Source organism: Procambarus clarkii, chromosome 44, assembly GCF_040958095.1.
Source record: "Procambarus clarkii isolate CNS0578487 chromosome 44, FALCON_Pclarkii_2.0, whole genome shotgun sequence".
NCBI classification, from domain to species: Eukaryota; Metazoa; Arthropoda; class Malacostraca; order Decapoda; family Cambaridae; genus Procambarus; species Procambarus clarkii.
The window spans coordinates 15,534,522-15,562,241 of NC_091193.1; the positions used below are offsets into that span (position 1 = coordinate 15,534,522).

The 27,720-nt window shown below is 39.9% G+C and overlaps 1 protein-coding gene across 1 annotated transcript in view; it reads right to left on the bottom strand.

Moving 5' to 3' along the window:
- Positions 1-2,617: 2,617 nt before the first annotated feature.
- Positions 2,618-27,720, bottom strand: part of LOC123745134 (GTPase-activating Rap/Ran-GAP domain-like protein 3) — a 311,764-nt gene continuing 286,661 nt past the window's right edge. Inside the window, exons 18-25 of the mRNA XM_069300473.1 lie at positions 24,904-25,061; positions 24,260-24,373; positions 22,704-22,800; positions 21,232-21,375; positions 18,569-18,649; positions 17,381-17,499; positions 16,708-16,837; positions 2,618-16,548 (exon numbers count right to left, since the gene is read on the bottom strand). Coding sequence (XP_069156574.1) covers positions 16,040-16,548; positions 16,708-16,837; positions 17,381-17,499; positions 18,569-18,649; positions 21,232-21,375; positions 22,704-22,800; positions 24,260-24,373; positions 24,904-25,061 — 1,352 coding nt within the window. The 3' untranslated portion in view covers positions 2,618-16,039. The remainder of the gene's footprint in view (positions 16,549-16,707; positions 16,838-17,380; positions 17,500-18,568; positions 18,650-21,231; positions 21,376-22,703; positions 22,801-24,259; positions 24,374-24,903; positions 25,062-27,720) is intronic.

The window sequence follows — 27,720 nt, forward strand, 5'->3', positions numbered from 1 at the left end:
CTGTTTTATACTGTGAGCTCATAGTAGATTTGTAATAGTTTTATGGAAGGGGCTGTTTGCTGTTGTTGTCTGTTATACCATTTTTCTAAATATCTTCTGATATGGGTGTTGACGCCTCTATTCGTGTACCCGCTGTTTATTGATAGTTAAGGCTTATGTCCAGTTTCTTATGGGTGTTATACCGGTCAGAACAATAAGTAAAATCCCCTCCCATAAAATCTCTTATAAATCCATATATATATATATATATATATATATATATATATATATATATATATATATATATATATATATATATATATATATATATGTCGTACCTAGTAGCCAGAACGCACTTCTCAGCCTACTATGCAAGGCCCGATTTGCCTAATAAGCCAAGTTTTCCTGAATTAACATATTTTCTCTAATTTTTTTCTTATGAAATGATAAAGCTACCCATTTCATTATGTATGAGGTCAATTGTTTTTTATTGGAGTTAAAATTAACGTAGATATATGACCGAACCTAACCAACCCGACCTAACCTAACCTAACCTATCTTTACAGGTTAGGTTAGGTTAGGTAGCCGAAAAAGTTAGGTTAGGTTAGGTTAGGTAGGTTAGGTAGTCGAAAAACAATTAATTCATGAAAACTTGGCTTATTAGGCAAATTGGGCCTTGCATAGTAGGCTGAGAAGTGCGTTCTGGCTACTAGGTACGACATATATATATATATATATATATATATATATGTCGTACCTAGTAGCCAGAACGCACTTCTCAGCCTACTAGGCAAGGCCCGATTTGCCTAATAAGCCAAGTTTTCCTGAATTATTATATTTTCTCTATTTTTTTCTTATGAAATGATAAAGCTACCACTTCATTATGTATGAGGTCAATTTTTTTTTATTGGAGTTAAAATTAACGTAGATATATGACCGAACCTAACCAACCCTACCTAACCTAATCAATCTTTATAGGTTAGGTTCGGTTAGGTAGTCGAAAAAGTTAGGTTAGGTTAGGTAGGTTAGATAGTCGAAAAAACATTAATTCATGAAAACTTGGCTTATTAAGCAAATCGGGCTTTGCATAGTAGGCTGAAAAGTGTGTTCTGGCTACTAGGTACGACATATATATATATATATATATATATATATATATATATATATATATAATATATATATATATATATATATATATATATATAACTGAAAACTCACACCCCAGAAGTGACTCGAACCCATACTCCCAGAAGCAACGCAACTGGTATGTACAAGACGCCTTAATCCACTTGACCATCACGACCGGACATAATGAGGTGATAGCCGAGGCTATTTGAACCACCCCACCGCCGGCACTCGGATAGTTATCTTGGGCATAGCATTTTACCAAATCACCTCATTCTTTGGGGCACACGTGAGGAACACAAATGCGAACAAGCCTGAATGGTCCCCAGGACAATATGCAACTGAAAACTCCGGTCCGGTCGTGATGGTCAAGTGGATTAAGGCGTCTTGTACATACCAGTTGCGTTGCTTCTGGGAGTATGGGTTCGAGTCACTTCTGGGGTGTGAGTTTTCAGTTGCATATTGTCCTGGGGACCATTCAGGCTTGTTCGCATTTGTGTTCCTCACGTGTGCCCCAAAGAATGAGGTGATTTGGTAAAATGCTATGCCCAAGATAACTATCCGAGTGCCGGCGGTGGGGTGGTTCAAATAGCCTCGGCTATCACCTCATTATGTCCGGTCGTGATGGTCAAGTGGATTAAGGCGTCTTGTACATACCAGTTGCGTTGCTTCTGGGAGTATGGGTTCGAGTCACTTCTGGGGTGTGAGTTTTCAGTTGCATATTGTCCTGGGGACCATTCAGGCTTGTTCGCATTTGTGTTCCTCACGTGTGCCCCAAAGAATGAGGTGATTTGGTAAAATGCTATGCCCAAGATAACTATCCGAGTGCCGGCGGTGGGGTGGTTCAAATAGCCTCGGCTATCACCTCATTATGTCCGGTCGTGATGGTCAAGTGGATTAAGGCGTCTTGTACATACCAGTTGCGTTGCTTCTGGGAGTATGGGTTCGAGTCACTTCTGGGGTGTGAGTTTTCAGTTGCATATTGTCCTGGGGACCATTCAGGCTTGTTCGCATTTGTGTTCCTCACGTGTGCCCCAAAGAATGAGGTGATTTGGTAAAATGCTATGCCCAAGATAACTATCCGAGTGCCGGCGGTGGGGTGGTTCAAATAGCCTCGGCTATCACCTCATTATGTCCGGTCGTGATGGTCAAGTGGATTAAGGCGTCTTGTACATACCAGTTGCGTTGCTTCTGGGAGTATGGGTTCGAGTCACTTCTGGGGTGTGAGTTTTCAGTTGCATATTGTCCTGGGGACCATTCAGGCTTGTTCGCATATATATATATATATAATATACAGTATATATATTATTCCTGTTTTATTATAAGAAACAAGGATGGTAGAAATTGCATCTAACGATCAACAGGTTAAAAGGTAAAAAGGACCAAGAAGCTTTCTCTTCAGTCAAATTCTTCTTGGTTAGCCTCAGTAGTTATGGACGAGAACATCTCATGGGAAAAATAATCGTATGAAAAAACAAGTGACTATCATCGTAGGATAAATAAAAGTACCCAGTTACGATCAGATTTCTTATTACCGTGATAGCAGTAAAATATCAAATCCTTTTTACAGACTGGATTACAGCCAGGATAAATATCTATATTTTTTTGTTTATATCCACAGAGGTATATACTATGGTCTCAGTATAATACAAGTTATAGAATTATGTTAATAATTATGATTCAGTTATATGAGTGACGCTCCAGGTGAATTATGGCTTCAGTTGGGAAAGTTGGTTCTCAAAACTGTAATTCATGACATCACATAACCAAACATGTTCATGACATCACATAACCAAACATGTTCATGACATCACATAACCAAACATGTTCATGACATCACATAACCAAACATGTTCATGACATCACATAACCAAACATGTTCATGACATCACATAACCAAATATGGTGGCTGTCAAAAGTAATGTACTTCTAAGACTTAAAAATTAGTTATTAATAATACAAATGTAATAACTCAGAAATCATTACCGTTTCTTATCCTAAAATCCATAAGCCATTATTTTCTCCCTGAAGGGGATGTGGTGGGAGGCTTCGAAGTTGTTGTTATTGTTGTTGTTTTTAGATTAAGCTACTGGGGAACAAAAAAGTTGCAAGTAGCACTGGCTATGGTGAGCCCGCAGAGGCTCACCTACCACAGGAGCGGGGCTGGATTCGAAGTGATTATTCGTTACGCAAGACCCACAATCCATCCCAGGAAGCAACACTTATGATTAAGTGTTATCACTTAATTAAGTGCGCTTAACACAATTAAGCGTATGGTGTGAGGCAGCCTCATGTGTCTGGATCTATACCATATACACTTAGTTTTTAATTAATACAAGGATGACATTTTTTGCAACATTCTTTCAATGTGGCAATTGTTTGCATTTCATCCTAATGTACAACAAATATTTCTTGCACTTTGTCATAATGTTTAAATGTAAAACTTTTATTACATGTACAGACATGTTTGTTAAACTATGTAACATAAACTACATCATTTTTTTAACTACAAAACAACTTATAACTTAACATTTAAAAGCCAATAACATCATGTTAAAATAGAAGAATCTATTTTATTAATTTTTTGTTATAGGTGAATCAGTTTCAACAATTAAACAATTTTGTAGAAATTCTTTTATCATTTTCTTAAGACTGGTTAAATAAATTTATCTTTTTTTATTTAACTTATTTAACTCTTGTTATTTAACTCTCTTTAAATAGTTTGCAACGTTATTTTAGGTAACGAAAATATCTGCAGTTGTATCAAATCCTGCAAGAAATAAGCAATATATATATATATATATATATATATATATATATATATATATATATATATATATATATATATATATATATATATATATATATAATATTAATTGTATATACCTGTGTAACATTTTATAATTTTAATGCATAAGATATCCCAAGCGAGAATGTCACGAGGATCAGTATAACTTCCTCTTGATGCAGTCTTAAAGGTTGGAAGATTTTAATATATTATTTATACATAAAACTCCTATTACAAATATGATTTGAACACTCGCCCAATGTCATAATGCAATAAAGGCGTGGAAAGTGTTATTATTTTAATATTATATTTCATGTCGAAATATATATGCAGTAATAATCTGCTAAATGAGTCTTAGGTATTGTCATCTTCATTTTATAGCATATATATATATAATACATTATTAAACTAAAAAATTCAACACATTTGCTTTGTTTTCAGAATTATTTATAATTACAAAATTTACTACAGCAGATGCTACAAATTCAAGCACATAAGGGCGTGTGAGAGTGAGTGAGAGTAAGTGAGAGCGAGATCTATAAGGAAAGTCCACGGAAGGAGAACAGTTCTTTTGTGAAACAACAGTACACAGTTTGTCATGATTCCATACTCTTCAAGTTGTAACTTTTAACGCATCTGTTATCATTTGAGTGACATTTTAGGATTTCTAAGTTATTACATCATTCATGTCACTTCAGCCAGCTTTATACGGCTCATCGTTATATGTAACTTTTGTAAGACAGCCTTTAGAAGATTATATATACAAACAGGGTTTAGTGACTTAATATAATAATAATACTGAAGTAATTATAACTTGCATAACTCGTTCAAAAAACCTTAAAATAAATTGAGAGAAAAATTAAGCAAACATAACATAATTAAGCAACACTTTGCGCCTGTAAATATACTCACACACAAAGCAAAAATGATTACTTTGCAATGTGCAATAATTTCTCTTTGAATAATATAAATCGATCACAATTTCGTATAATATATATATGTGTGTGTGTGTGTGCAACTGGATATAATATAAAAATTCGTCCGTCATTAATTGCAGTATTTCAAACCTATTATTACAAATGAATGTGAAACTCCTAACATTCCAATCATTGAGCATTGTTTACGAGAAACCATGTGCCAATTGCTGCAACAGCTTGTGTCAAGCTGTTATCTTAGATCATGTTTGGCATTTGTAACATTGATAACATAGTATAACAATTTGGATGATGTTTAACATGATAAAAAGACGTGAGTTATTATATTCATACCAATTACTCGCATGTGTAAAGTAAAACCTTCATAAAGGTCCTAATAATTTTGTATAGAAACTACATTATAAATCAACAGTCTGTATATAAGTATTAACATTACATCGTCGATAAACTATTTAATTATAAACAACTTCATCACAGTTCTTATCCAATTATAAAATCATGTGATGTTAATTGGTAAAACATGCACATGAAATTGGATAATTATTTCTTATGTAATAATAATTTAAATAACGTATTAGTTTTGTTATCAACGAGAATAAATAGGTAGAAAATCTTCAGTCAGTTGGGCAACGTTTCAAACAACTGTATATTTCTTTTGTTTAATTAGGGGGCACTGAAACTTTGAAACTATATGTATAGATTTATATATGTTGATGAACGTCTATGTAGGTCAATAATCCGCTTTTTACTAATTCTCAGCTCTGAGCTCATTATGATGAAAATAATGTTCCTAAAAAAAATGCTGTCTAGTTTCAGAAACGTAATATCCTCGAATATGTATATAATCTTTTAATACCGAAATAGGTAGCGAGATTCGAGATACCTGAGACTAGGCAATAGATAACTGGTCAGAGCTGGAGACCACAGTGCCGTTCATAAGATCACTAATCATCCCTTAAATATCACATTGTACGGCATCCAGGAAGAGAAATTCTGACGATCAAACTTTAGATATCCGGAATAATGATCGAACTTCAAATAACCGGCCACAGGCTGCTTGAATATGGTGACATAGGCCAACAGTTAACAAATAAACGAACTTGGACATAACCAGACACTGGTGAACTATCAAGGGAGGTCATGAACAAGTTTTGTTTCATGGAGAGGATCACTTACGGAATTACACAAAAATATTCTGCTAGAAGGGAATAGCTACATTGACCACACACTGGGGGGATAGAGCGACATATAGTGTGAGGAGATTCTAGTCCTTAACCCTTCAAGTTTTGTGGCATAGAATCTTCTATCACAACAATAGTCCACATCATCCTACACGTCACATGGCTTTTTTGGTATACCTTAAATAAGCATGTAAATGTTTAAAAAGTTTACCTGTGAAGTACTGTTGAATCTGAGAATAATCTTTTTTTTGACGTGCCTAATTTTCGATTTAACGTAATGTGAAAACTTCTAATTTAGGGGGAAATAAAGAACCATGCCACGTGTAGAATGGAGAAGGTACTCATAATGTTTTCTGACTAGCCAGTCCCTAATTTGGTACGTCGAGTTACAACACCTAAAAGATTTGTTGAACCAAAGAGAGTATCGGCAAAAGTAGAGATCAAAGGCAGAAGTGTTTCCCGTTGATTGCTCGGACACTCACTCGCTATAAATTTGCCTTAGATACCAGTTTTACAAAAATTTCTAATTGTATCCAAAACTACATTTGATTATAAATTGTTCCCATATAATTCTAAAATGCTATTTAAAGAATTGGTTCTTTTAACTGGTTACTCACCGAAGGCAAATAAAGTCAAGTGAATGTTCAACGCAAAAATTAGTTTTTCAGTGTTTCAAAACTATTTTGGACTCGACTAGGCAGAAATTGGTAGAGCTTGGCATCACATATACACATCTAAGGCGCATGTTTATGTTACTTGGTCGACCAGCGCTTGAGTAAGACCAGCTATAGAGACGGGTCTTATTTTCCCTGTCAATTCAATTCAATCTATTTATTATGCACCCCTTACCCATCCCGTGGGTGATGCGTTTCTTCCTAGTGAACACAATCAACTCCGTCCATCCTATTTTCCAACTTCTTACTTCCTTGCATTTTTATATTCAACACACATACGACACTGTGCTCAAATATTTATTTAAAATGCTTTGCACACGACTGCACTCTGTTGTTTAAATTTTCTCCGAGAATACAAAATGTTCTGTTAGTAAATAATGCGGCGAAGGTTTCAGTGCGCTTCGAAGCCTCAAACTCCTACCATAACACATCGACATCAATTTATAAAAGTTTCCAATGGCTTAACCAAATTTTATTCTGTTTCCTACTCTTGTAAAACATAACACGGCTGAGGTTGGCTCTGTAGCTACACGTCACAAAACCCTCTGTGTACCTCTAGGAAGACCATCAGATTATGATAATGCTTCACTAATATTATCATAACAAGGCAGCATTATACCTATTATAGCATCTCAATGTAGTAGTTAGGCTTTTAAAACGGAAATACTGTAAAACAAAAAGCAGAGAGCATTTTTCAAGAGGTTTGGGGCCCTCCCTGTTGAAGAGGCAGATGGTAATGGTGTCTTGTCCAACAATTCCTGCTTTAGACACCGTTAATTTTGACCAAGCCTGACGCTATTTACCCAGGCGCCGGAGCCTGGAAGTCACTGTCATTTACCAACACAAAACTAGAGCAGTTTCCACATAACTTCTGATCTAACTCAATTACAAAGTGTGATTTCCTTATAACACCCCCGCACGTTACTCCAACTAAATCTACCCATCAACTCGTCTCTCCACTAACCTCTCCTGCTCTCGGTAATCGTGTGTATATTCTAACTTGTGCTCTTATAACAAAAAACAAGGTACCAGAGTCCAATGGTATATAAATAGTCTTCTCCCGATTTGGCGTTTCAACTTTACTGTCTTGAAGGTGTTAAGTATCGCGCGGGAACCACAGCGGCGGTTGGGTTCCATTCTGCATTAGCTACCTAATACGAGACAAGAGAGAACCTTACTCTTGACACGTGTTTTCACTCGCGGTTCTGATCCAACGACAGCGCGAACTTCTTTAGAGGTATGATCTTGCGACACACGGTTTAACCTTCCGTTAACTTCTTGGTGAAACGTGCGAATACTCAGATTCGTAATTAACTTCACAATGTTGGATGTATCGGCTTCGTCTTAGGCCAGTTCCCAGTGTCGAAGGCTCATAACTTCTTAAGTATGCCGTACTGTGTGTGTTTGTGTGTGTGTGTGTGTGTGTGTGTTTGTGTGTGTGTGTGTGTGTGTGTGTGTGTGTGTGTGTGTATCACGTGTTTATATGTCACAATAGTTAATAAGGTACAGGATGTTTTTTGTATATAGTTATAATATTCGAGGCGTCATTTTGGCAGCAGCGCCGATATGTACATATACTCTACGGCATGATTCTAAATTAACTTATCAACATTTAGATTGTCTTGCCACAATTAACTCCAGTATTGATACAATTAACGGGAGAGGAAACTGGGAGGGCAAGGGAAGGAGGCATTTTGTGGGTGGAGTGGAGTTAGTACATTGACTGAATCTACCTAATCTACTTTCTACAAAAATGCATCAAATACTACGTCTGTTCACGGCTACTTTCCTTATTTTTCAAATATAAACTTCCGGAAAATAAAATTAGATTATCACATAGTTGTGTGTGTGTGTTTTTAATTGAGTGGAATGATTATTATCCACGAAATTGAGTGGAATGATTATTATCCACGAAATCGAGTGGAATGATTATTATCCACGAACTGGTGGGGAACTACAAACTAGCAGTAAATCCACAAGCGGTGAATGAACCACAAACTGGTAATGAACCATTATCTGGAACCACGAGCCAACAGTAAATTCCAGAACGACAGACAAGTCATTAGCTTGCAGCAGACCACACGGCAGCATCTCTTTCAGAGATCTGCAGCCGTAAGCTCACAGACTGGAGGTACTCTTGATGGCGGCGGCAATCTGCCTTACGTATGCCAACTGCGACCCAAGAACAGTCGAACACAATCTACACGTCCTCATAAACAATGGCCAAATGCTTATTAATTCAGCAACTAAACCCCCGTTTATGCAACCAGACCTCAGGCCATACTCATCCAAGCTGCTGCTGGGGCCGAACCCCCCCTCCTCCCTACCCCCCCAAAAAAATAAAACTTAACTGTGTATTCAAAACTGACATTTTCCAAAATATAAATTAATATTCTATGTCAGATTTTTGGTTATAGATAAAGCTAGATTATGTTATGATCCGTTGGAGATTGTTTGTTGTACGTGTGGGAAGCACTAACTACAGTGTGATTCGAACGGAGGTCGTGAGCAAAGTTCTGTTCAAGAAAAGTTCGAATGTCATCAGGTGTCAGTAGTGTAATAAGAGTTTTTAATTCATAATTGGGGTTGGAGGCAAGGTTGACGAGCATTTGGCCGTTGTTAATTAGGATAGGCTGCTTCTATTAATAATAAAAAAAGACTTTACACATAACTCACAACTGATCATGTTCGAACTTTTGCAGAACAGTGCTTGACTCGCTTCCAAGATTTGAATCCCACTTCTGTAAATCTCCACAGTATTTGCAAACGAAACAAAAGTACCAAACCAAACATGCTAGACCTAACTATTGGCAAAATTATTATACATATAAAATGTAAATTTACATTAAAAAAATACAGTTTTCATTACAAAGTGCCTTCAAGTTGCTGAATGTGTCTCTGTGGTTGGTTGCCGCCTGGACAAGTGTGACCAGGGAATGGCTTACACATTTTGAACCGCCGATACTGAATTGTTTTCCCAAGATGTGGTTCGTCAGTTCTGAACTATAATACTCGACTTCTACGTCACATGGAGGGCCTACCATTTATCTGTGGCTTGGCATTTTTTCTTAACATCACATTCTCCTCCTCCTCCTCCTCCTTACAGTTGTGTTTTGCAGCAGCATATGGGATTGATAGAGCTTTGCGAACAGGTAAAATAAATGGTCAAAGAGAAGTAGAGAGATGGATAACTATCATGACTTGGCCAAAGAATAGAAACTGACGACGTTTGTTACCGTTGACCAAAGGTAGATTATATTTAGCTAAAAAGGGTACTGTAAGACTTAAGAATATTGGAGTAGTGACTATAGTATCGGCTTTGTATTTACGTGTTTAAAAAGGTTAGGTAGCATAACGAGGGGTGAAGAAATTTAATTATATATTAAGCATTTTCGGGAAGCTGGATTTCGCATTTACCGGAGATTCAAATTAAGATTTATATCGAGACTTATTAATAAGATTAGATTTACTACCCCATATATGAAACATATATGTATAATTTACAAAAGATTAGCTAACAAAATCCAAATAAATTAAGTTATACCCGGTCCACACATCAGGAAATAAAAGAAGTGACGGCTTTTCGGTCCATCCTGGACCATTATCAGGACGGACTGAAACGTCGTTACTTAATTTTCAGTCATGTTATTGTGACTTGCTGTCTGCAAATGACTGTACCGAGGCGGGAAACTGTTTAGCACCGTCTGTCCGTGTCACAGAATAATCCAAAGGATGTAAACATCATTCAGGTTCCCAATACGAGGGCAAGTCAAAGGTATGAGGTTCCGACATGAGTTGAAAGTGCTTGGTTAGTACGCAGACTAGCTAGAGTTTTCCTACGTATTACGATGGTAGAAGGAAAGTCAAGGGGGCGGGGAGATATATATATATATATATATGTATGTCACATTTAATAGTTTGTTACTCATAATACCTGATCATCTCTCTTGCCAATGGACTGCATTATGAATGGTTAGAAATCCGAGTAAGGAATCCTATCTTGGGAGACGGGACAAACACGAATGGCCTCCTCAGTAACGGAATCGTCTGCAAGCTCGGTAGACGTAATGCCAGTATGGCTGGGTAACCAAGAGAAATTCGACTGTCTTAAACTTGCTAAAGATGAGGTAGAGCCAGTATGGGATTTCGACCACGACAGGATGGGAAGAGTTAAAAGAATAGAGGTATGAGGGCATTGAGTGTCGACCAAATGAACGCAAATGTATCAAATGAACGCATGCGCCAAACAGCAGCTGGTATAGAGCACATACAATCGCATAAAGTTCCACGGGGAAAATGCTAATCTTTGGGGGAAAGTCAGTACTTATAAGTCTGATCAGGGAAAACAACGGATTTCACATACTAACGTTTAACCGCAACATTCTTGTAACACATTTGGGATTTCTTAAGATCTAAGATTTCCTTTGACACGTTCTTGTAGATATGTATCCAATAATAAAAAAAATAATCTTCTCCAGCGTTTCGTGAGACAAAATTTAAAGAACATTATTGACCTTTTTATTAAAAAACAAAAACAAATTCAGGTTGCAGGAAAAACTCGTCAATTTAAAAAACAAAACTGATACTGGCTATAGATTGGAATACTTTGAAAAACATGTGCTAGCAACAAGCTCGAGTATACAGTTATGAGAAGAAAGGTTGGAATTGGAAGTTGTTGCTATGGGATTGAGAGCTATTGAACGCTTGAGTACGGAACAAATGGAGCCATTGTGGAATGTATATTAGCAATGAGTATCGAGTTCATGCTTCTTCTGTTTACAATGAAGCATTTATTTTTAATAGGGACAGTTATATTTTAATTTAATATTAGGTTCCAACAGTATTAGTAGTGAAAATATGTACTAACAAAATAGAAAACCTTAGATTTTAATGCCATACTTCTCGTTTCCTGATTGTTATCGCATGTTATCTAGGAAATGGCATCAATCAAATCGCCATACAATTGATTATAATGAAATCATGTAATTATATGTTAGTAATACATTAGATGGACCACTTCATACCCATACAGGCCAGGGAAAACCCTTCTATATTGTCACCAGAAAAGTATCTGCATAACAAAAATTTATATACGGTACTTTAATCGAAAAAGACTTGGATGGGAACACGGAAATAGAATAAATGTACAGGTAGCATAACCTAAATTTTCAATTTTGTCTCTACAGATGTGGACATCTTGCTTTGTAAGAGGTTGAGGATTTTGCTCTGACGATTTAAACACGCATTTTGGCATTTGTAAATTATAAAGTCTTGTTGGATATTCAAACACCAGGTGTTGTAGGAAATAAAGTACAGTACATTATATGATTCACGGGTTAAAGACACCAGTCCCATGTGGCCAAGAGCCGTGACTTTTAGGTGGGTTGTATATTTTCGATGCTGACGTCAGCACGTGTCTTTTGGCCATTTCTTTATTTTTTTAGAGGCATTAAAACGGTTCTTCTGGAGGAAGAGAAACTGTTGTTTTTGTATACCCAATAATACTCTTAGAGAGAGTTCTTAGGTTCATTTAATTTCTGCCCGTGTTCAAACACCCTTGTGGTGTGTTTCAACAATTGTTCCAAGAAGTAATGATCATAATTCAAGTTTAAGAACCCCCCACTGCTCGATTGAAACGCCATTTAATGTTCCAGCGCATGTCACGCTAACCTAAACACACCTTGATTGCTTTCCCTGGGTCATAACAAGTACTCTGCATTCCCTAAGTCACGTCTTTGAGGGGCTTAAACGACACTTTCAAAGTATAAGGCCATTTTGTTTGTGAGTTCAGACCTTTCATTGTTCTCAACTGAAGGTTCAAATTTGCCTTTCGTAACAGTGGAAACAGTACTGAACACCATGCTTGGAGTATGCAGGGATATGTTTGAAATGATATGCAAATGAAGTAGCAAAAGCTTAGCAAAAATTTTATCAGTGAAACCTTACTAATAAGGTCTCACAAAGCCTGGAACACGGGGTTATTGCATAAATGGCATTAATTCATTTGTTAAACCTCTCGGTACTCTAATACTTGCAAGTTTCATGATATTTGCTCATAAATGCAAAGCACGGTTTACAATTGTTTAAATAATATTGATAAGTTTCTTCTCACACAGTGGAAAAATTATCAATGTTTTAATTTGTCTACGTTTACAAATTCTCTTAAATAGGCTTGTAACTAGAACATATTCCTAGATATATGAGGATAGACATCTAGAGGACAATCGAGGAAGGTTATTAATAGGATAGCAAAAGCTTTCTAAAATGACTGGAGCGAATATCTTGAGAACAAAAAGGGTTACCAGCTTGTAGAAGGACGTTTCCAGAGCTTTAATTGATAGTTTGAGTCATTATGAGAGGTTGTTACTAGGTATATGATGTGTCTTAAGGTAAAATAGGTAAACATTAAGAAAACCTTTTATAATCTAAAGAATTTTGGGAAGTTATTGAGAAAGGGTCTAAGGTAATACAAATTACCATGATCTAAGAATTCATGAGATACCATAATTAATTGAAATTACAGTATCAAGGACAGACCGACTGCTAGTTATTTAAATGTTAAAATCCATGCTGTAACTAATCGCTTTAATTTTGTGAGAAAAATAATATTTTCCTGCCTTTTATTTAATTTAAATTTTGCTTCTAAATATCTTTGAGACCTGAAAATTAGCAACATTTCTTGGCAATTTAAAGACATCAGATACTACAAGATTTGTGGTAAGAAATTTAGTTGTTCTTGCAAGATAACTTGTCATAGCTGTTACATACTAAATGACACGAACCAGGAAGGTTAGCAATGGCAAACACATCTAATCTCCACCGCTCAGAAACAGCAATTATAAGAATAGCGGATATGATTTCCATTAACATTTGATGGCGTCAAACCCACTAATACTTCTCTTATATTCGTCACGGTCATTAATACTGTCTTATATTCGTCAAAATCTCTAATACTGCTGTTAAATTGGCGTAAATGGCAAATACCGATTTAATATAAAAGGTGTGATTAAATACCACGATACTAGTTTCAAATTTTAGTGAAGGACATTATCAATGTTCTGTGTTCCATCATCTCTGAACGTAAGTTATATTTCTATTTGCTAAAAATAACATCTCTTGTTTCCGATTAGTTTAAATGAATATGGGTTGCCTCTATCTACATCCTCTGATAGCTGCAAGGATTACTGGGATTTTGGCTAGTGTGTTCTATCATAAAGGATGACTGCAAATTTTTTTTTATATTTTGAACTTTGTAGGTGGAATAGCTTATGTCTGCATATTAGGAAATTTTTAACTTTAAACTAAGCTCGAGATTTTTGGACAGTTAGTTTCGGAATATATGTAGTGTCCAGGCTTCGACTAGAGAAGCTAGTGTTTGAATCTGCTGGTTTTTGTTATGGAAACTGCTATTATGTTTCTATAAAATTCAGAGAACAATATAATTAGAATTTTTGTTATGTGGTGCTTACATTTTTTTGCATTTTTAAGTGGATGATAGTATTGGTGTCAGTGAAGGTAGATAGAGCTTTATGGACCTTTGTATGCCAAGGCAGCTTTGTTGGTATAGGCTTTGGCAGTGGAGAATTTCTGTGTGTGAGTTCATGGTGGTGGTTCAGGAACCTGTAGGTAGTAGTTGAAACCTTTCAAGACTTCCACTGCTGGTAGCTACATTTAGACATGTTATTGATAGGCTGTGTGAGTTGTAAGGCAGTAGATGAGACAGAAGGATGAGAGACAGGCGAAGATGGAAGACAAGCTGTGGGACAGTTTACAGGGAATGACGATGTGCTCTAAGGAAGAGACTGAAATGAGTTGGAGGAGACTGAAACAGGAGTAGAGGCACATGAGATGAGGCAGAGGCTTTCTTGCAGCCAAAAGATTTCGCGTTGGGAACATCCAATAAAGAAATTCTGGAAGGCTGATGCGGTGTTTTTTTAAAATGAAGATGAAGCTATTGCCAACCAGTTTTGTTTGTGATGGTAGGCACAGTGGAATGGGAGACAAACACGAGGGAACCGGAGAGGGAGAGAGAGAGAGAGAGAGAATGGGGCTGGGAAGAGGGAATGGAAAGTTGGATTTTGAGAACGCAAAAATTAGGTCATGAATTTTCCTAGGCGTGGGTGGGAGGAAGGAGGGAAGGGGGGGGGGTGAGAGATGGAAAGTATGAGGGAGGGTCACAAACGAAGCGAGTAGAAAAGACACTACATGTATGCTAGAATTACTGACACCGGTCACAACGTTACAAAGGGGGTACACAAATGTGTACCCACAAGTATAAGTACATGTAATACTGCGGGGGACGATGCATAGGCACACTCCTCAAGGCAGAGGATGCTCTTTTAAAAAGAGATATATCAAATGTACATATTTAAAGAGAAGGAAATTAGAAAAGCATTCATATATATATTTGTTTACAGATTAATGAGTTATGTGTCGAATGCTTGCAGGAAAAGAATCATAATGTTCGTATATGCTTATGTGTGTGTCCATGCGTTTGTATACGTGAGTGTCTCCATGGGTGCATTTGAATGTTTTCTCGTGTGTTGAACATTCTTAATAACTTTTCTTAAGGTGTGTGTATACGCATGAACATTTTTAACTTTTATATGCAGTTTCCACCCAAAATTTCGAGACAAAAATAATGCATGATAGTCCTGTCAGTAGATTCTTAAAAGCCGTGCTGAAGGCAGATTGACGTCAGCTTACTGGTAAATGGAGTGATGTCAGGGGTTATGACGCCAGATAACGGCTTAGTGAAGCAAAGTGAATGTTGATGGAGCTGATGGTGGACAGTGAATGGTGATAATTGGTCATTGATGAAGAAGGACGTTGATATACTGATAATAGAATCAGTGGCAGGTAATAGACGTTTGCAATGTGTTTTTTTGTTTTGTTTTTAGACATTGGGTGGGACGCAGGGGGACGGGGATCGGGGTGGGGGAGATGTGTGGTTTTGTTGGGGGGGGGGGGAGGAGGCGAAGCCATCTTTAGATTATCACATTTCGGAATGACTTGATACATGGATCGTGAGTGAGAAAAGGCTGGATGCTAGAGTGGTGGTCAGCCGGGCAGGACAAGTGGAAGGCTAGCTGTAAGTGTGTGTGTGTTGACGGTATTATGGGGTCGTAGGAGGATTGTAGATTACTTTAGGAGAGGCAAGGCGGGCTAGTCTCGGTGGGATCGAAAACGGATAATGATCAGCAGCGAAGGGGATAGTTTGGCTGCGGGAGTGGGAAGGGGGGGGGGATTCTTTATCCTTCAAGACTTCAGCGACAATGGTTGAACAGCTGGCGGCGTTGTGCTGCACGCGGAGGCTGCATGGCGCTAGAGGCGACGGTGACGCTGCTGGTGCCTCCCTCACTTGACGGGTGGGTGGTGCTGCTGGTGGTGGCGGTGGTGGTGATGATGGTGGTGGTGTAGCAGGAGGTTGGGACGCCCGTGATGGTGATGGTGTAGGAGGTTGCTGGCGGAGTCGACAGTGAGGGAGTTGGTTCGATCTCTGGGCTTTTGGTAGGGCGGATGGTGGGACGGTGATCCTGGGGGGATGGTGACTAGTGGGGACGATCCTGGGGATGGCGTGCCCCCGGAGAAAGGGTTCGGTGGTGACGGTTGATGCGTCGGGGACGCCGTGCACGACCGACTAGCGTACCGCTGGTCCGACACCCGGAGATGCATCCCCGCTCTCCCGCCACCGCCGGTGTCGTCTCCAGCACCGCCGGTGCTGCAGCCGTCGGTGGCACCGAGGACAGGGGGGTGGAGGGGAGTAGAGGGCGTGGGACACCTGCGCTCACAGGTGCTGGCGCCCGTCAGACATCTGAAGGGGATGCGGTAAACCCGGAAGGGCTTCACTGCGTCTTTGTCCATCACTGTGGAGAAGCGTAGTGTTAGGTACAGTATTGCTATATTGGGCAGTGGCATGCCAAGCGGTGTCTCACCCGTGTTCCTCGCCCCTTAACTCTTTCCCTCCCCCATCAACTCTATTCCCCCCTCTTCCCCTCACCTGTGTTCCTCAATTGCCTTCATACCTGTGCACTCCTTGCTGTGTGGGGAAGGGGGAGGGGAAAGGCTGGGGTCCCTCTCCATGCGATCCACTCTCACTCTCTCCCTCTTGAGTGTGAAGAACTCTGGGGCGGTGGTGGCAAAGAAGATGTCACTCTGCAAAACGCAATAGATGAGGAGAGCGAAATAAACGAAGGGAGAAAATCCTGCTGTCTCTACTGATTGGAGTCTGCTCCTTATCTCTAATATGCTGAACAATAGAAGACAGTCCGCACGACTTTCCAGTATCGTAGCCGAGAAAAAAAATCTGTTACGTGACAGATCGAACCTTTTTGCCTGAAAAAGTCATCATATTCTGCCAAATCTGCATCTAGAAGGCTGGAAAAGTCACCATATATTTAATATATAAACTAATTGAGGAGACTGTCACCTAAATTATCATAAAATAACGGCAATTGTCTACACGGCTCCAGGTGGTACTAACAAACTTTTTAAGTGGGAATTTAATGAGCATGAAGAAACATTAACTCCTAAGAATATATAATTTTCTAGAACTGATGTTATCTAGAAAACATAAATATAACATATTTGCAAAAAATAGGCTAGGTAACAAATAGGCTTTGTTAGGCTAACTCTCTCTCTCTCTCTCTCTCTCTCTCTCTCTCTCTCTCTCTCTCTCTCTCTCTCTCTCTCTCTCACCTTGGAAGTGATGAAGGCCAGGCGGGGCATGACCATAGTTTGCACCAAGTTGCCGTTGATGATGAGTCTGATCTCTATACTATCCTGAGTGAAGGCAAGAATGTAGGGGAAGGCACACACTGGAGTCCGGCGGGAGAGAGAGACAATGTTAGACGGCTAGTTTCTGGGGTGAGGGGTGAATGTGGTGTATGTGGGATATGTGGGGATGTGTAGGAATGGTGAGGGGTATGTGTAAGGGTGGTGAGGGTATGTGGGGGATATGTGTGTGGTTATATGTAGGTATGTATTGTTGTTTCTGGGTGATTGAAGGTATGTGGTGATGGATGGAATAGTGGTATATGATACATGTGTGGGATGAGTGTGTATTTGGGTACTATGGTGTGCTGAGGTGAAAAACGTTTGTGTGGCTTGGGTTTGTGGGGGGTAGGCAGTGGTGTGTGTGTGTGTGTGTGTGTGTGTGTGTGTGTGTGTGTGTGTGTGTGTGTGTGTGTGTGTGTGTGTGTGTGTGTGTGTGTGTACTCACCTAGTTGTACTCACCTAGTTGTGTTTGCGGGGGTTGAGCTCTGGCTCTTTGGTCCCGCCTCTCAACCGTCAATCAACAGGTGTACAGATTCCTGAGCCTATCGGGCTCTGTTGCATATAGAGTGTGTGTGTGTGTGTGTGTGTGTGTGTGTGTTTGAGTGTGTGTGTGTAGGTGTGTAGGTGTCGTGAGTTTTAACATAGTTGTGTATACATTTTTGCTGTAATTATTCGGAAATGCTCTGCAGAGTATTGTGACATATTTCAATATTATGTGGGTTGAGAACTGTGTAGCGACATATATGGCAACATATGTGATTATGCTCTTATCATATATTTCTGATATTTTGCAATTTGTAAATATACATGTAGTACATTTTCATTATAATGCCTAAGATATTAAGGTTCATATATATAATGCATATATATATATATATATTTCATTCACCCGGACTGGACAATCGGACCCGACCACAGACGCTCACTAGGTAGAGCGACTGGCTGCTCTGTCTATGTGGTCGGTGGTTCGATATTCCGATTATCCAGGCGTATGAAATTTTATCCACGATAAGGTGGTTAGCTATATATATATATATATATGGTAGCGGCAAGGAGGGTAAGAGGACCATCAGTACTCTCCAGCGTTACAACCTCGGAGGAACCACTCACCAATGGCTTCTGGTACAGAGTTCCACTGGAAGTCGAACTCATTAGAACAGTCCTCCGTTAGTTTCTGGAAATGGCAAGTGTCTGTCGAAGAACGAAACGGAAGAAATATTAGTGAACAGAATTTTGATACTGTTGAATTTGGGATAAAGAATGGAGTGGTAAAGAGACAGTCACTTATTATGAATTCTAATATGATAATAGTACGGAGAAACTAAGAAATCCTAATATATGATCGATATAAAATATTATAAAGTACATGTGTTCTGTTATTGTATTTATAATTATGAACCTGATAGCCAGAATATCACTACTTGGTGTAGTGTGCAAGGCACAGTTTGTCTAACAGGCAGAGTGATTTTAGTTAATTTCAAATATTTCTTTTCAAATTGTTTTATTCCAAATGATGTTATTACATTATATAAAGGACATGGATTATTGACTTAGGTCTGATCAAATTGTTATGTTAGTTTTAGCTCAAATTAAAAAAATTCAAATCATATATAATGTAATGGAAAGCTTTATTGTTGCATAAGATCTGTAAAAAATATATAATTAAAAAAAAAAATCTGCTTGTTAGGCAACTTGGCCTATTAGGTATATAATATACACACACATGTATAACTAAACATGTATTATCACACGTATATATATATATATATATATATATATATATATATATATATATATATATATATATATGTCGTACCTAGTAGCCAGAACTCACTTCTCAGCCTACTATGCAAGACCCGATTTGCCTAATAAGCCAAGTTTTCATGAATTAATTATTTTTCGACTACCTAACCTACCTAACCTAACCTAACCTAACTTTTTCGGCTACCTAACCCAACCTAACCTTTAGAGATAGGTTAGGTTAGGTTAGGTAGGGTTGGTTAGGTTCGGTCATATATCTACGTTAATTTTAACTCCAATAAAATAAAATTGACCTCATACATAAGGAAATGGGTAGCTTTATCATTTCATAAGAAAAAAAATAGAGAAAATATATTAATTCAGGAAAACTTGGCTTATTAGGCAAATCGGGCCTTGCATAGTAAGCTGAGAAGTGCGTTCTGGCTACTAGGTACGACATATATATATATATATATTTTAGTATATAAACTGTTTAACACGGGTGGTACGCGAATAAGGGGACACAGGTGCAGACTGAGTACCCAAATGAGCCACAGGGACGTTAGAAAGAACTTTTTCAGTGTCAGAGTAGTTAACAGGTGGAATGCATTAGACAGTGATGTGGTGGAGGCTGACGCCATATACAATTTCAAATGTAGATATGATAGAGCCCAGTAGGCTCAGGTATTTGTACATCAATTGATTGATAGTTGAGAGGCAGGACCAAAGAGCCAGAGCGTAACCCCCGCAATCACACCTAGGTGAGTACACACACATATAAAAACAGCGTCATTAGTGCATGGATACGAGATATAATTGACTGGAACGGTATACCAAGCAGAGAAAACTCAATTATTCGTCTTATATATAACACTATATACGACTATAACACTATATACGACTATAACACATAACACGACTATAACAACTCTCGTACAGCGTCCCTCATTATGAGGAAAAAAACATTTCTGCCTCTGACAAACTGAAGTGTACTAAAGTAGTATATACATACAAGTGCAATTCTGGAGACTGTATAATCTCTACTGGACACACCACGAATACTATAAATTGACGTCTTTCACTTCGTTTGCAAGGAGATAATAATGACTCTCAACACCCCAACCTCTCATGAAAGCGGTACGCTGTGCTCAGGCCGAAGGACGATCCTGAAAACAAGCTATGTATGCTTTTCTCAGGAACTACCGTGCAACACCGAATGGAACATTGGGCAAGTCGCCTGGCGAACAATACCAATCTGAATCGCGAGGATATATAGTGAAGGACGCGACAACGATCACACGCACCAACGATCTAAGGAGGGCCCCGAATACTGTATTTGTCACTGTTCATTCGAGAGCTGATACCAGTAATCAACATTCAAGTAAAGTCGACTTCGAGCATACAATTGTTTGATGGCTCTCTACTGATCCAGAGGGATGGTAATAGACCCGGAAGACGACTATATCAGAGCGGGAGTTCGGCAGCAATCGCCTCACCCAATGCAGGCGAGGAGTCACAATAACGTGGCTAAAGTATGTTGACCAGACCACACACTAGGAGGTGAAGGGACGACGACGTTTCGGTCCGTCCTGGACCATTCTCAAGTCGATTCACTTGACTTGAGGATGGTCTAGGACGGACCGAAACGTCGTCATCTCTTCACCTAGTGTGTGGTCTGGTCAACATGCCTCACCCAATCCTTCGTCGTTCTCTGCGCTTAAGAACATTGAGGATTGCCAACACTAGTTAGTAATATTTCGAGGACGACCACCTCAGTATCCAGGAATTTGAATACAAATATATATAAAGAATGACAACAACTACAACAAAAACAACCAACTGCTACCTCAAAATAACCAACGACTTGACCAAAGACAACCTCATCAACCGACCACAGTAACATCGAAGACGTCTATTGTCACCTCGAGAACATCTAAATCTTCTGCCGATGGAAAATTGTTCTTGCCTAGAGAACGGCTCCTGTTGCCTCGATTATTTGCTAGTTACTGGCATCGAACACCGTCAAAACTCACTGTTGTAGCACAGGAGGAGCTCGGCTTCGTCGTCTTCGTAAATGTCAAGTGCGGCCACGAGGTTCACCTTGGAGGCCTCGACGTGGTGTAGCTTGGTGACTTCGCCCGTCCTCTCGCTGACCAGGTCCCACTGGTGCTTGTAACCTGACGAAGAAACGATTTACAGGACTACAAGTTGGGGATTGCAAAGTTACTCGCTTCGAAAGGTTGCCACTTCTGGAACATGTGATCAAAAAGGGGGTTAATCCACTCTTTGGATCATGTGAGGTCACAGAATTCATACACGTACTTTCTGGTCATTCAAAATTACGTAGCTTCATGGAAAGCGTCGTTGTTCTGTTAAATTTATATCAGGTCATTACTGGTTATACACGAGTTTATTCATGTTTCGAAGGAACTTGTGCATAACACAGGTCATATTAATTTTTATTGGGTCTTCTGAGACTTGTAGTTAATTCAACCTTGTTTCACGAAGATATAAATATAGGGACCTCGATATAAGACTAACGTGTATGAATGCACTGGCTGCCTGTCCCCCGATACAATGAATTATTATTATTTAGCTTGATAATACTCCTGCTTATTCTAACCAACAGAGAAATGATTTGTGTAAGTTACCAACTAAATTTTCTGATCCTGATAATGACGATATCTTACTTGCTATTTTGTTATTGTGAGTTAAATAATTAGTAAACTGTACCTTTTATGTAAACGTTTCCAATTATAAATCTGCTGACATTTATGAATACAGGTTTTGAGTTTGAATTAAATTATTGTTATATCCGACAAGTTTAAAACGCCAATGAGAACGATGTGATAACGTAAGTTGTTTCCGGGCAAAAATGAGCTTCGATAAGTTTCTTAAATCTGGGAATCGTGTCACTACAGTCTTCCCAGATCCGAGGCCCCAGACCGAAACGAATTCAAGAAAAGGAGGAAAGAGGCTCTGAATTACAGTCTGTAAGGGCAAGTTATAACTGCCTTAAAATATAGAATCTCCGTATACTTAATTGTTTATACTTTATAAGTATACTTTACAAATACTTTATACTGTAAACTTAATAACAAATTTATTGTCTAAGAAAATGTTAAACTACACGGGGAGCTTAAAAAAATGATAGGAGGAGACGGGAGAAAAGAGAAGAAAGAAATTAACAAAATAAGGCTTCAAGCATGAGACAACATAAAGCAATAATAAAAGAGGGGAAGGGATAAGGCGAAAGAGAAAAAGGGGAATAAGTATGGAAAATGAAAGAGAAGGCAGGAATAAGGCAAATCAAAGGAAGAGATAGGAGAATGATGAAAGGGAAAATAATGCTCGAAGCTTACAACAACGAAGAAAAAAACAACTAAGGACACGAGAAGAGGTGCAAGGAGTAAAGAGTGGGATTATGGAGAGAGAGAGAGAAAGTGAGAGAGAGAGAGAGAGAGCAACAAAGGAGGGAATAAGAGTGGCAGGTAGACCGACTTACCAATACAGATCTTGTTATCGGTGAGGCCGCCAGCCGAAGACACGAGAGGGGAGTCGACCAGGGTGATGATGCTGGGAGCCTCGCACACCGACACCTCCTGTGGAAATACACACCTTCCGTAACTAGCAGACACGTTCCGTAACTAGCAGACACGTTCCGTAGCTAAGAGAGACGGTCCGTAACTAGCAGACACGTTCCGTAGCTAAGAGAGACGGTCCGTAACTAGCAGACACGTTCCGTAGCTAAGAGAGACGGTCCGTAACTAGCAGACACGTTCCGTAGCTAAGTGAGACGGTCCGTAACTAGCAGAAACGTTCCGTAGCTAAGAGAGACGGTCCGTAACTAGCAGACACGTTCCGTAGCTAAGTGAGACGGTCCGTAACTAGCAGACACGTTCCGTAGCTAAGAGAGACGGTCCGTAACTAGCAGACACGTTCCGTAGCTAAGTGAGACGGTCCGTAACTAGCAGACACGTTCCGTAACTAAGTGAGACGGTCCGTAACTAGCAGACACGTTCCGTAACTAAGTGAGACGGTCCGTAACTAGCAAACACGTTCCGTAACTAAGTGAGACGGTCCGTAACTAGCAGACACGTTCCGTAACTAAGTGAGACGGTCCGTAACTAGCAGACACGTTCCGTAACTAAGAGAGACGTCCCGTAACTAGCAGACACGTTCCGTAACTAAGTGAGACGGTCCGTAACTAGCAAACACGTTCCGTAACTAAGTGAGACGGTCCGTAACTAGCAAACACGTTCCGTAACTAAGTGAGACGGTCCGTAACTAGCAAACACGTTCCGTAACTAAGTGAGACGGTCCGTAACTAGCAGACACGTTCCGTAGCTAAGTGAGACGGTCCGTAACTAGCAGACACGTTCCGTAGCTAAGTGAGACGGTCCGTAACTAGCAGACACGTTCCGTAACTAGCAGACACGTTCCGTAACTAAGAGAGACGTCCCATAACTAGCAGACACGTTCCGTAACTAAGAGAGACGTCCCGTAACTAGCAGACACGTTCCGTAACTAAGTGAGACGGTCCGTAACTAGCAGACACGTTCCGTAACTAAGAGAGACGTCCTGTAACTAGCAGACACGTTCCGTAACTAAGTGAGACGGTCCGTAACTAGCAGACACGTTCCGTAACTAAGAGAGACGTCCCGTAACTAGCAGACACGTTCCGTAACTAAGAGAGACGGTCCGTAACTAGCAAACACGTTCCGTAACTAAGAGAGACGGTCCGTAACTAGCAGACACGTTCCGTAACTAAGAGAGACGTTTCGTCACGTGAACCTGGATTTGCGACGTCCGCCGCACAGGTGTGTGAAACCTAAGAGTATGATCCTGTGTGTGTACACACTTACGATGATTCCGCAGGCGATGTAAACAAACACATTTTACTTGATGACACATATGTGGAGAACCACGAATATATTGAGGGAATAATTTAGATAATAGCATCACTCTTACACTGTCGGGATTTCTGGCACTGGCCACATCCCAGGAGGTCACACTCAAGTGACCCTCGGACGGGGCCTGGCACTGAGGTCTGGTACTCACCCTAATAAACTGGAATCCGTCGACAGTGTCGGTGTCGGAGGCGGGACACCAGGCCGTCCAGGCCGCCGAGTGGCGCCACTGGAGAATGAGCAGCTTCCGGCCCACTGCCACCACCTGCAGTGTCAAGTGGTGTCAGACCAGGGCAAAAAGCCTCGAACTTATAGGATACATGCGACACTTGTAGAGAGGGGATTACACGGGCCGCGGGGGATATTGATCCCCGGAACCATCTCACGGTAGACACAAGGTTGAGAATATATTATGCAATGAAATGTAGATTTCTCGGGATACAATGATTTTGTTTTGGTTAGAAGTTATTTAGGGACACAAAATGATGGACAAACATGACGTGTGTGTGTGTGTGTGTGTGTATTATTGAAACATTATTTCTCCATAAACTAAGCTTATGTAAAAATATGGAACAAACAGAATGATGCAAATATAGATTTATTCTAGGTGGATTAATATATATATAATATATATATATGTATATATATGTATGTATATATATATAATATATATATATATGTATATATATATATATATTATATATAATATATATATATATATATATATATATATATATATATATATATATATATATATATATATAATATATATTGTATGTGTGTGTGTTCATATACCGTTCTGAGGTGTGATCCTCCTGGTCTGGAGATGGCGTAGAGGTGGCATCCTTTCGTTCTCTCGAGGCGGTGATCCTTGAGGTCCACCTTCACCTTGACCCGCTCCTCGTCACCCTCAAAGTCAGATAAGCGGAACACGTGAATCTTGCCGTCACGTCCTGTAGGCGAGGGGAAACATAGTCATGATGGCCGACAAAGGAGGATTGTGGATGCTGGACTTTTTATTGTGAGGCTCAGAGCAAATAGAGATTGTTGGCTAGGTGTTAGTACGTGTTAAGAATAAGGTATTTTGTAGGGTGTTGGCTAGGTGTTAGTACGTGTTAAGAATAAGGTATTTTGTAGGGTGAAGTAATACTTAGGTGCATAATGTTTCAAGCAGATGCTCTTTTGTTTTATAAGCATTGTAAATACTAAGTCATGTAACTTATAACCTGGTGACGTCATTGTCTGTTTGTAAATAAACGCCACGTGGATCACTCGGTCGTTTCTCTTCTCGCCGCGTTATAACAGTACACGTGTGAATAAGGGAGTGGGGAAGAGGGGAGTATGTGTGTGGGGGTGAGGGGGAGCAATGTGGGTGTTAGGGAGCCAAACGGGATCGCGAGTACTATGGGGGAGTATTATTTTATTTGAGTGGGAGAGGACTATGGGGTCAGGTTGGGATGTTTTCCATTGGTGGAGCGCACACGCGCGCGGGCACACACACACACACACACACACACACACACACACACACACACACACACACACACACACACACACACACACACACACTGTAGAAAGCATAACTATATACAAACTAGTGGAACTGGAAACTAAAGCTATAAGCTCAAAAAACTGGTATTGAATCCTCAACCTATTGCTTTTCACTTCATTATATAAACGAAAATATTTTCAACACCTTCAATATCACCATCACTGTCATCGTTAATATAATATTCAACAACAGTGTCAGGTCACCATCATTACCACGATCACCATAACTATGGTGATCATCCCTATAATAACATCGTTTTCACCATAATCATCACTGTCATCATCACCATCCTCATAGGCATCATCATCACCATCGTCATTGATTCACTATAAACTTCATCATTGTCATCAACGTCACCATTACAATGACTAGCATCATAATTTTCATCATTATTATGCATGAAGAATATCACCAAACCAATCTTAGTACCCTCACAAATCCGGGGGGGGGGGAGGGGGGGGAGGAAGAACAGGATGAACAAGAAACGATAACAATTGCACAAATCTCTTATCGCAATCTCTAAATCCCTAGCATGCGTTTAAAAAAAAAAATCGAGATCAATATTGCACAGGACTAGAAATCCCTTTCACCAATACAAACAAAATCACGTGTAGAAATCCCCTCCAACGAGCCCGGAAATCCCAGCCACGGTTCAGAAGGCCATGGGAAAATCTTCACGTTCCATCGCTTAAAATTCCAGGAAAAAAAGTGCAGGAGAGTTTGTTTATGGCTCTCGGCTGGTCTGAAGGCGAGGCAACGCGCTGGAAAGTCGACCTAACAAAACCCACACACTACCAGGGACGTACTGAGACAAGAACGTGCAAGACATAACCACGAAGGTAAACAACACAAGCGAACGTCGCAACACAGCATCACGCTGTTGAGAAGCAACATCATGAGCCTACATAGACCACAGACTACCGACCTCAACACAGCAGTTTTGGAGAATGTCTTGACTAAGAAGTCTACAAGATTCCTGGTAAGACGGCCGACTGTCTCTCCACGAGACAACTGGTCACGTCAGCGGTGATCAGCCATCAGAAGTATAGTCACCGGAGATCGGCACCAAGAGCTACAGTCCGACTGTGTGTGTGTAAAGAAAGAAGAGAGTCTCTCTGCAAATGAGACTCGTGATTTCGTAAGATCGAAATGAAAACTGTCGTCCGCGATGGAGGAGGCATCGATGCAAAAGTTATTGTCTCCCCAGTAGGAAACCCGTCTAGTACCTGTCTGGTTCTGACATGAAAACGGAAGGAAGTTGGACACGAGTCAACAGGTCAAAGTGGCAGACAATTTTGCACACTGACGTCCAGAACGCGCAGAGGACAATGACATAAATTTCAGCCAGAGAGGTGAGTGGTGGTCGTCTCCGGTGGACGACCTTGCAGGAGGTCGTGCTGAGCACTCACACCAGCTAGGTGATGGTGACTTGTGAGCACCATCATCCAGGCAAGCGAGGAATTTGTATAGAATAGGAACCAATATAAACGGCGAAGTAAACATCTCTGTTTTCAGAGTAGCGAAGCATGAGGCGACCATCTGCTTGAAGCGGAGGAATATAGAGGGTAAATATATGATGATGGACAAAAAGTAAATAGTAAATTTTACCGATCTGTGCTACCGGTCGGCCGAGCGGACAGCACACTGGACTTGTGATCCTGTGGTCCTGGGTTCGATCCCAGGCGCCGGCGAGAAACAATGGGCAGCGTTTCTTTCACCCTATGCCCCTGTTACCTAGCAGTAAAATAGATACCTGGGTGTTAGTCAGCTGTCACGGGCTGCTTCCTGGGGGTGGAGGCCTGGTCGAGGACCTAGCCGCGGGGACACTAAAAAGCCCCGAAATAATCTCAAGATAAGATACCATGATTTAGAGTGAGAATACTACAACCTGCTTCTGTTGATATATTGTATGTCTATTGTGCCAATAAGTGATTTCAGTGAATTGTTTATTTTGTTGAATTTTGTTAGTCGACAAAAGGCTGTTGAGGTAAGAGTTCTCATTGTTATTATGTTTACACAATTAGTAGTTGGATCCCGGGTTGTGTTGTTAGTGAGTTTAA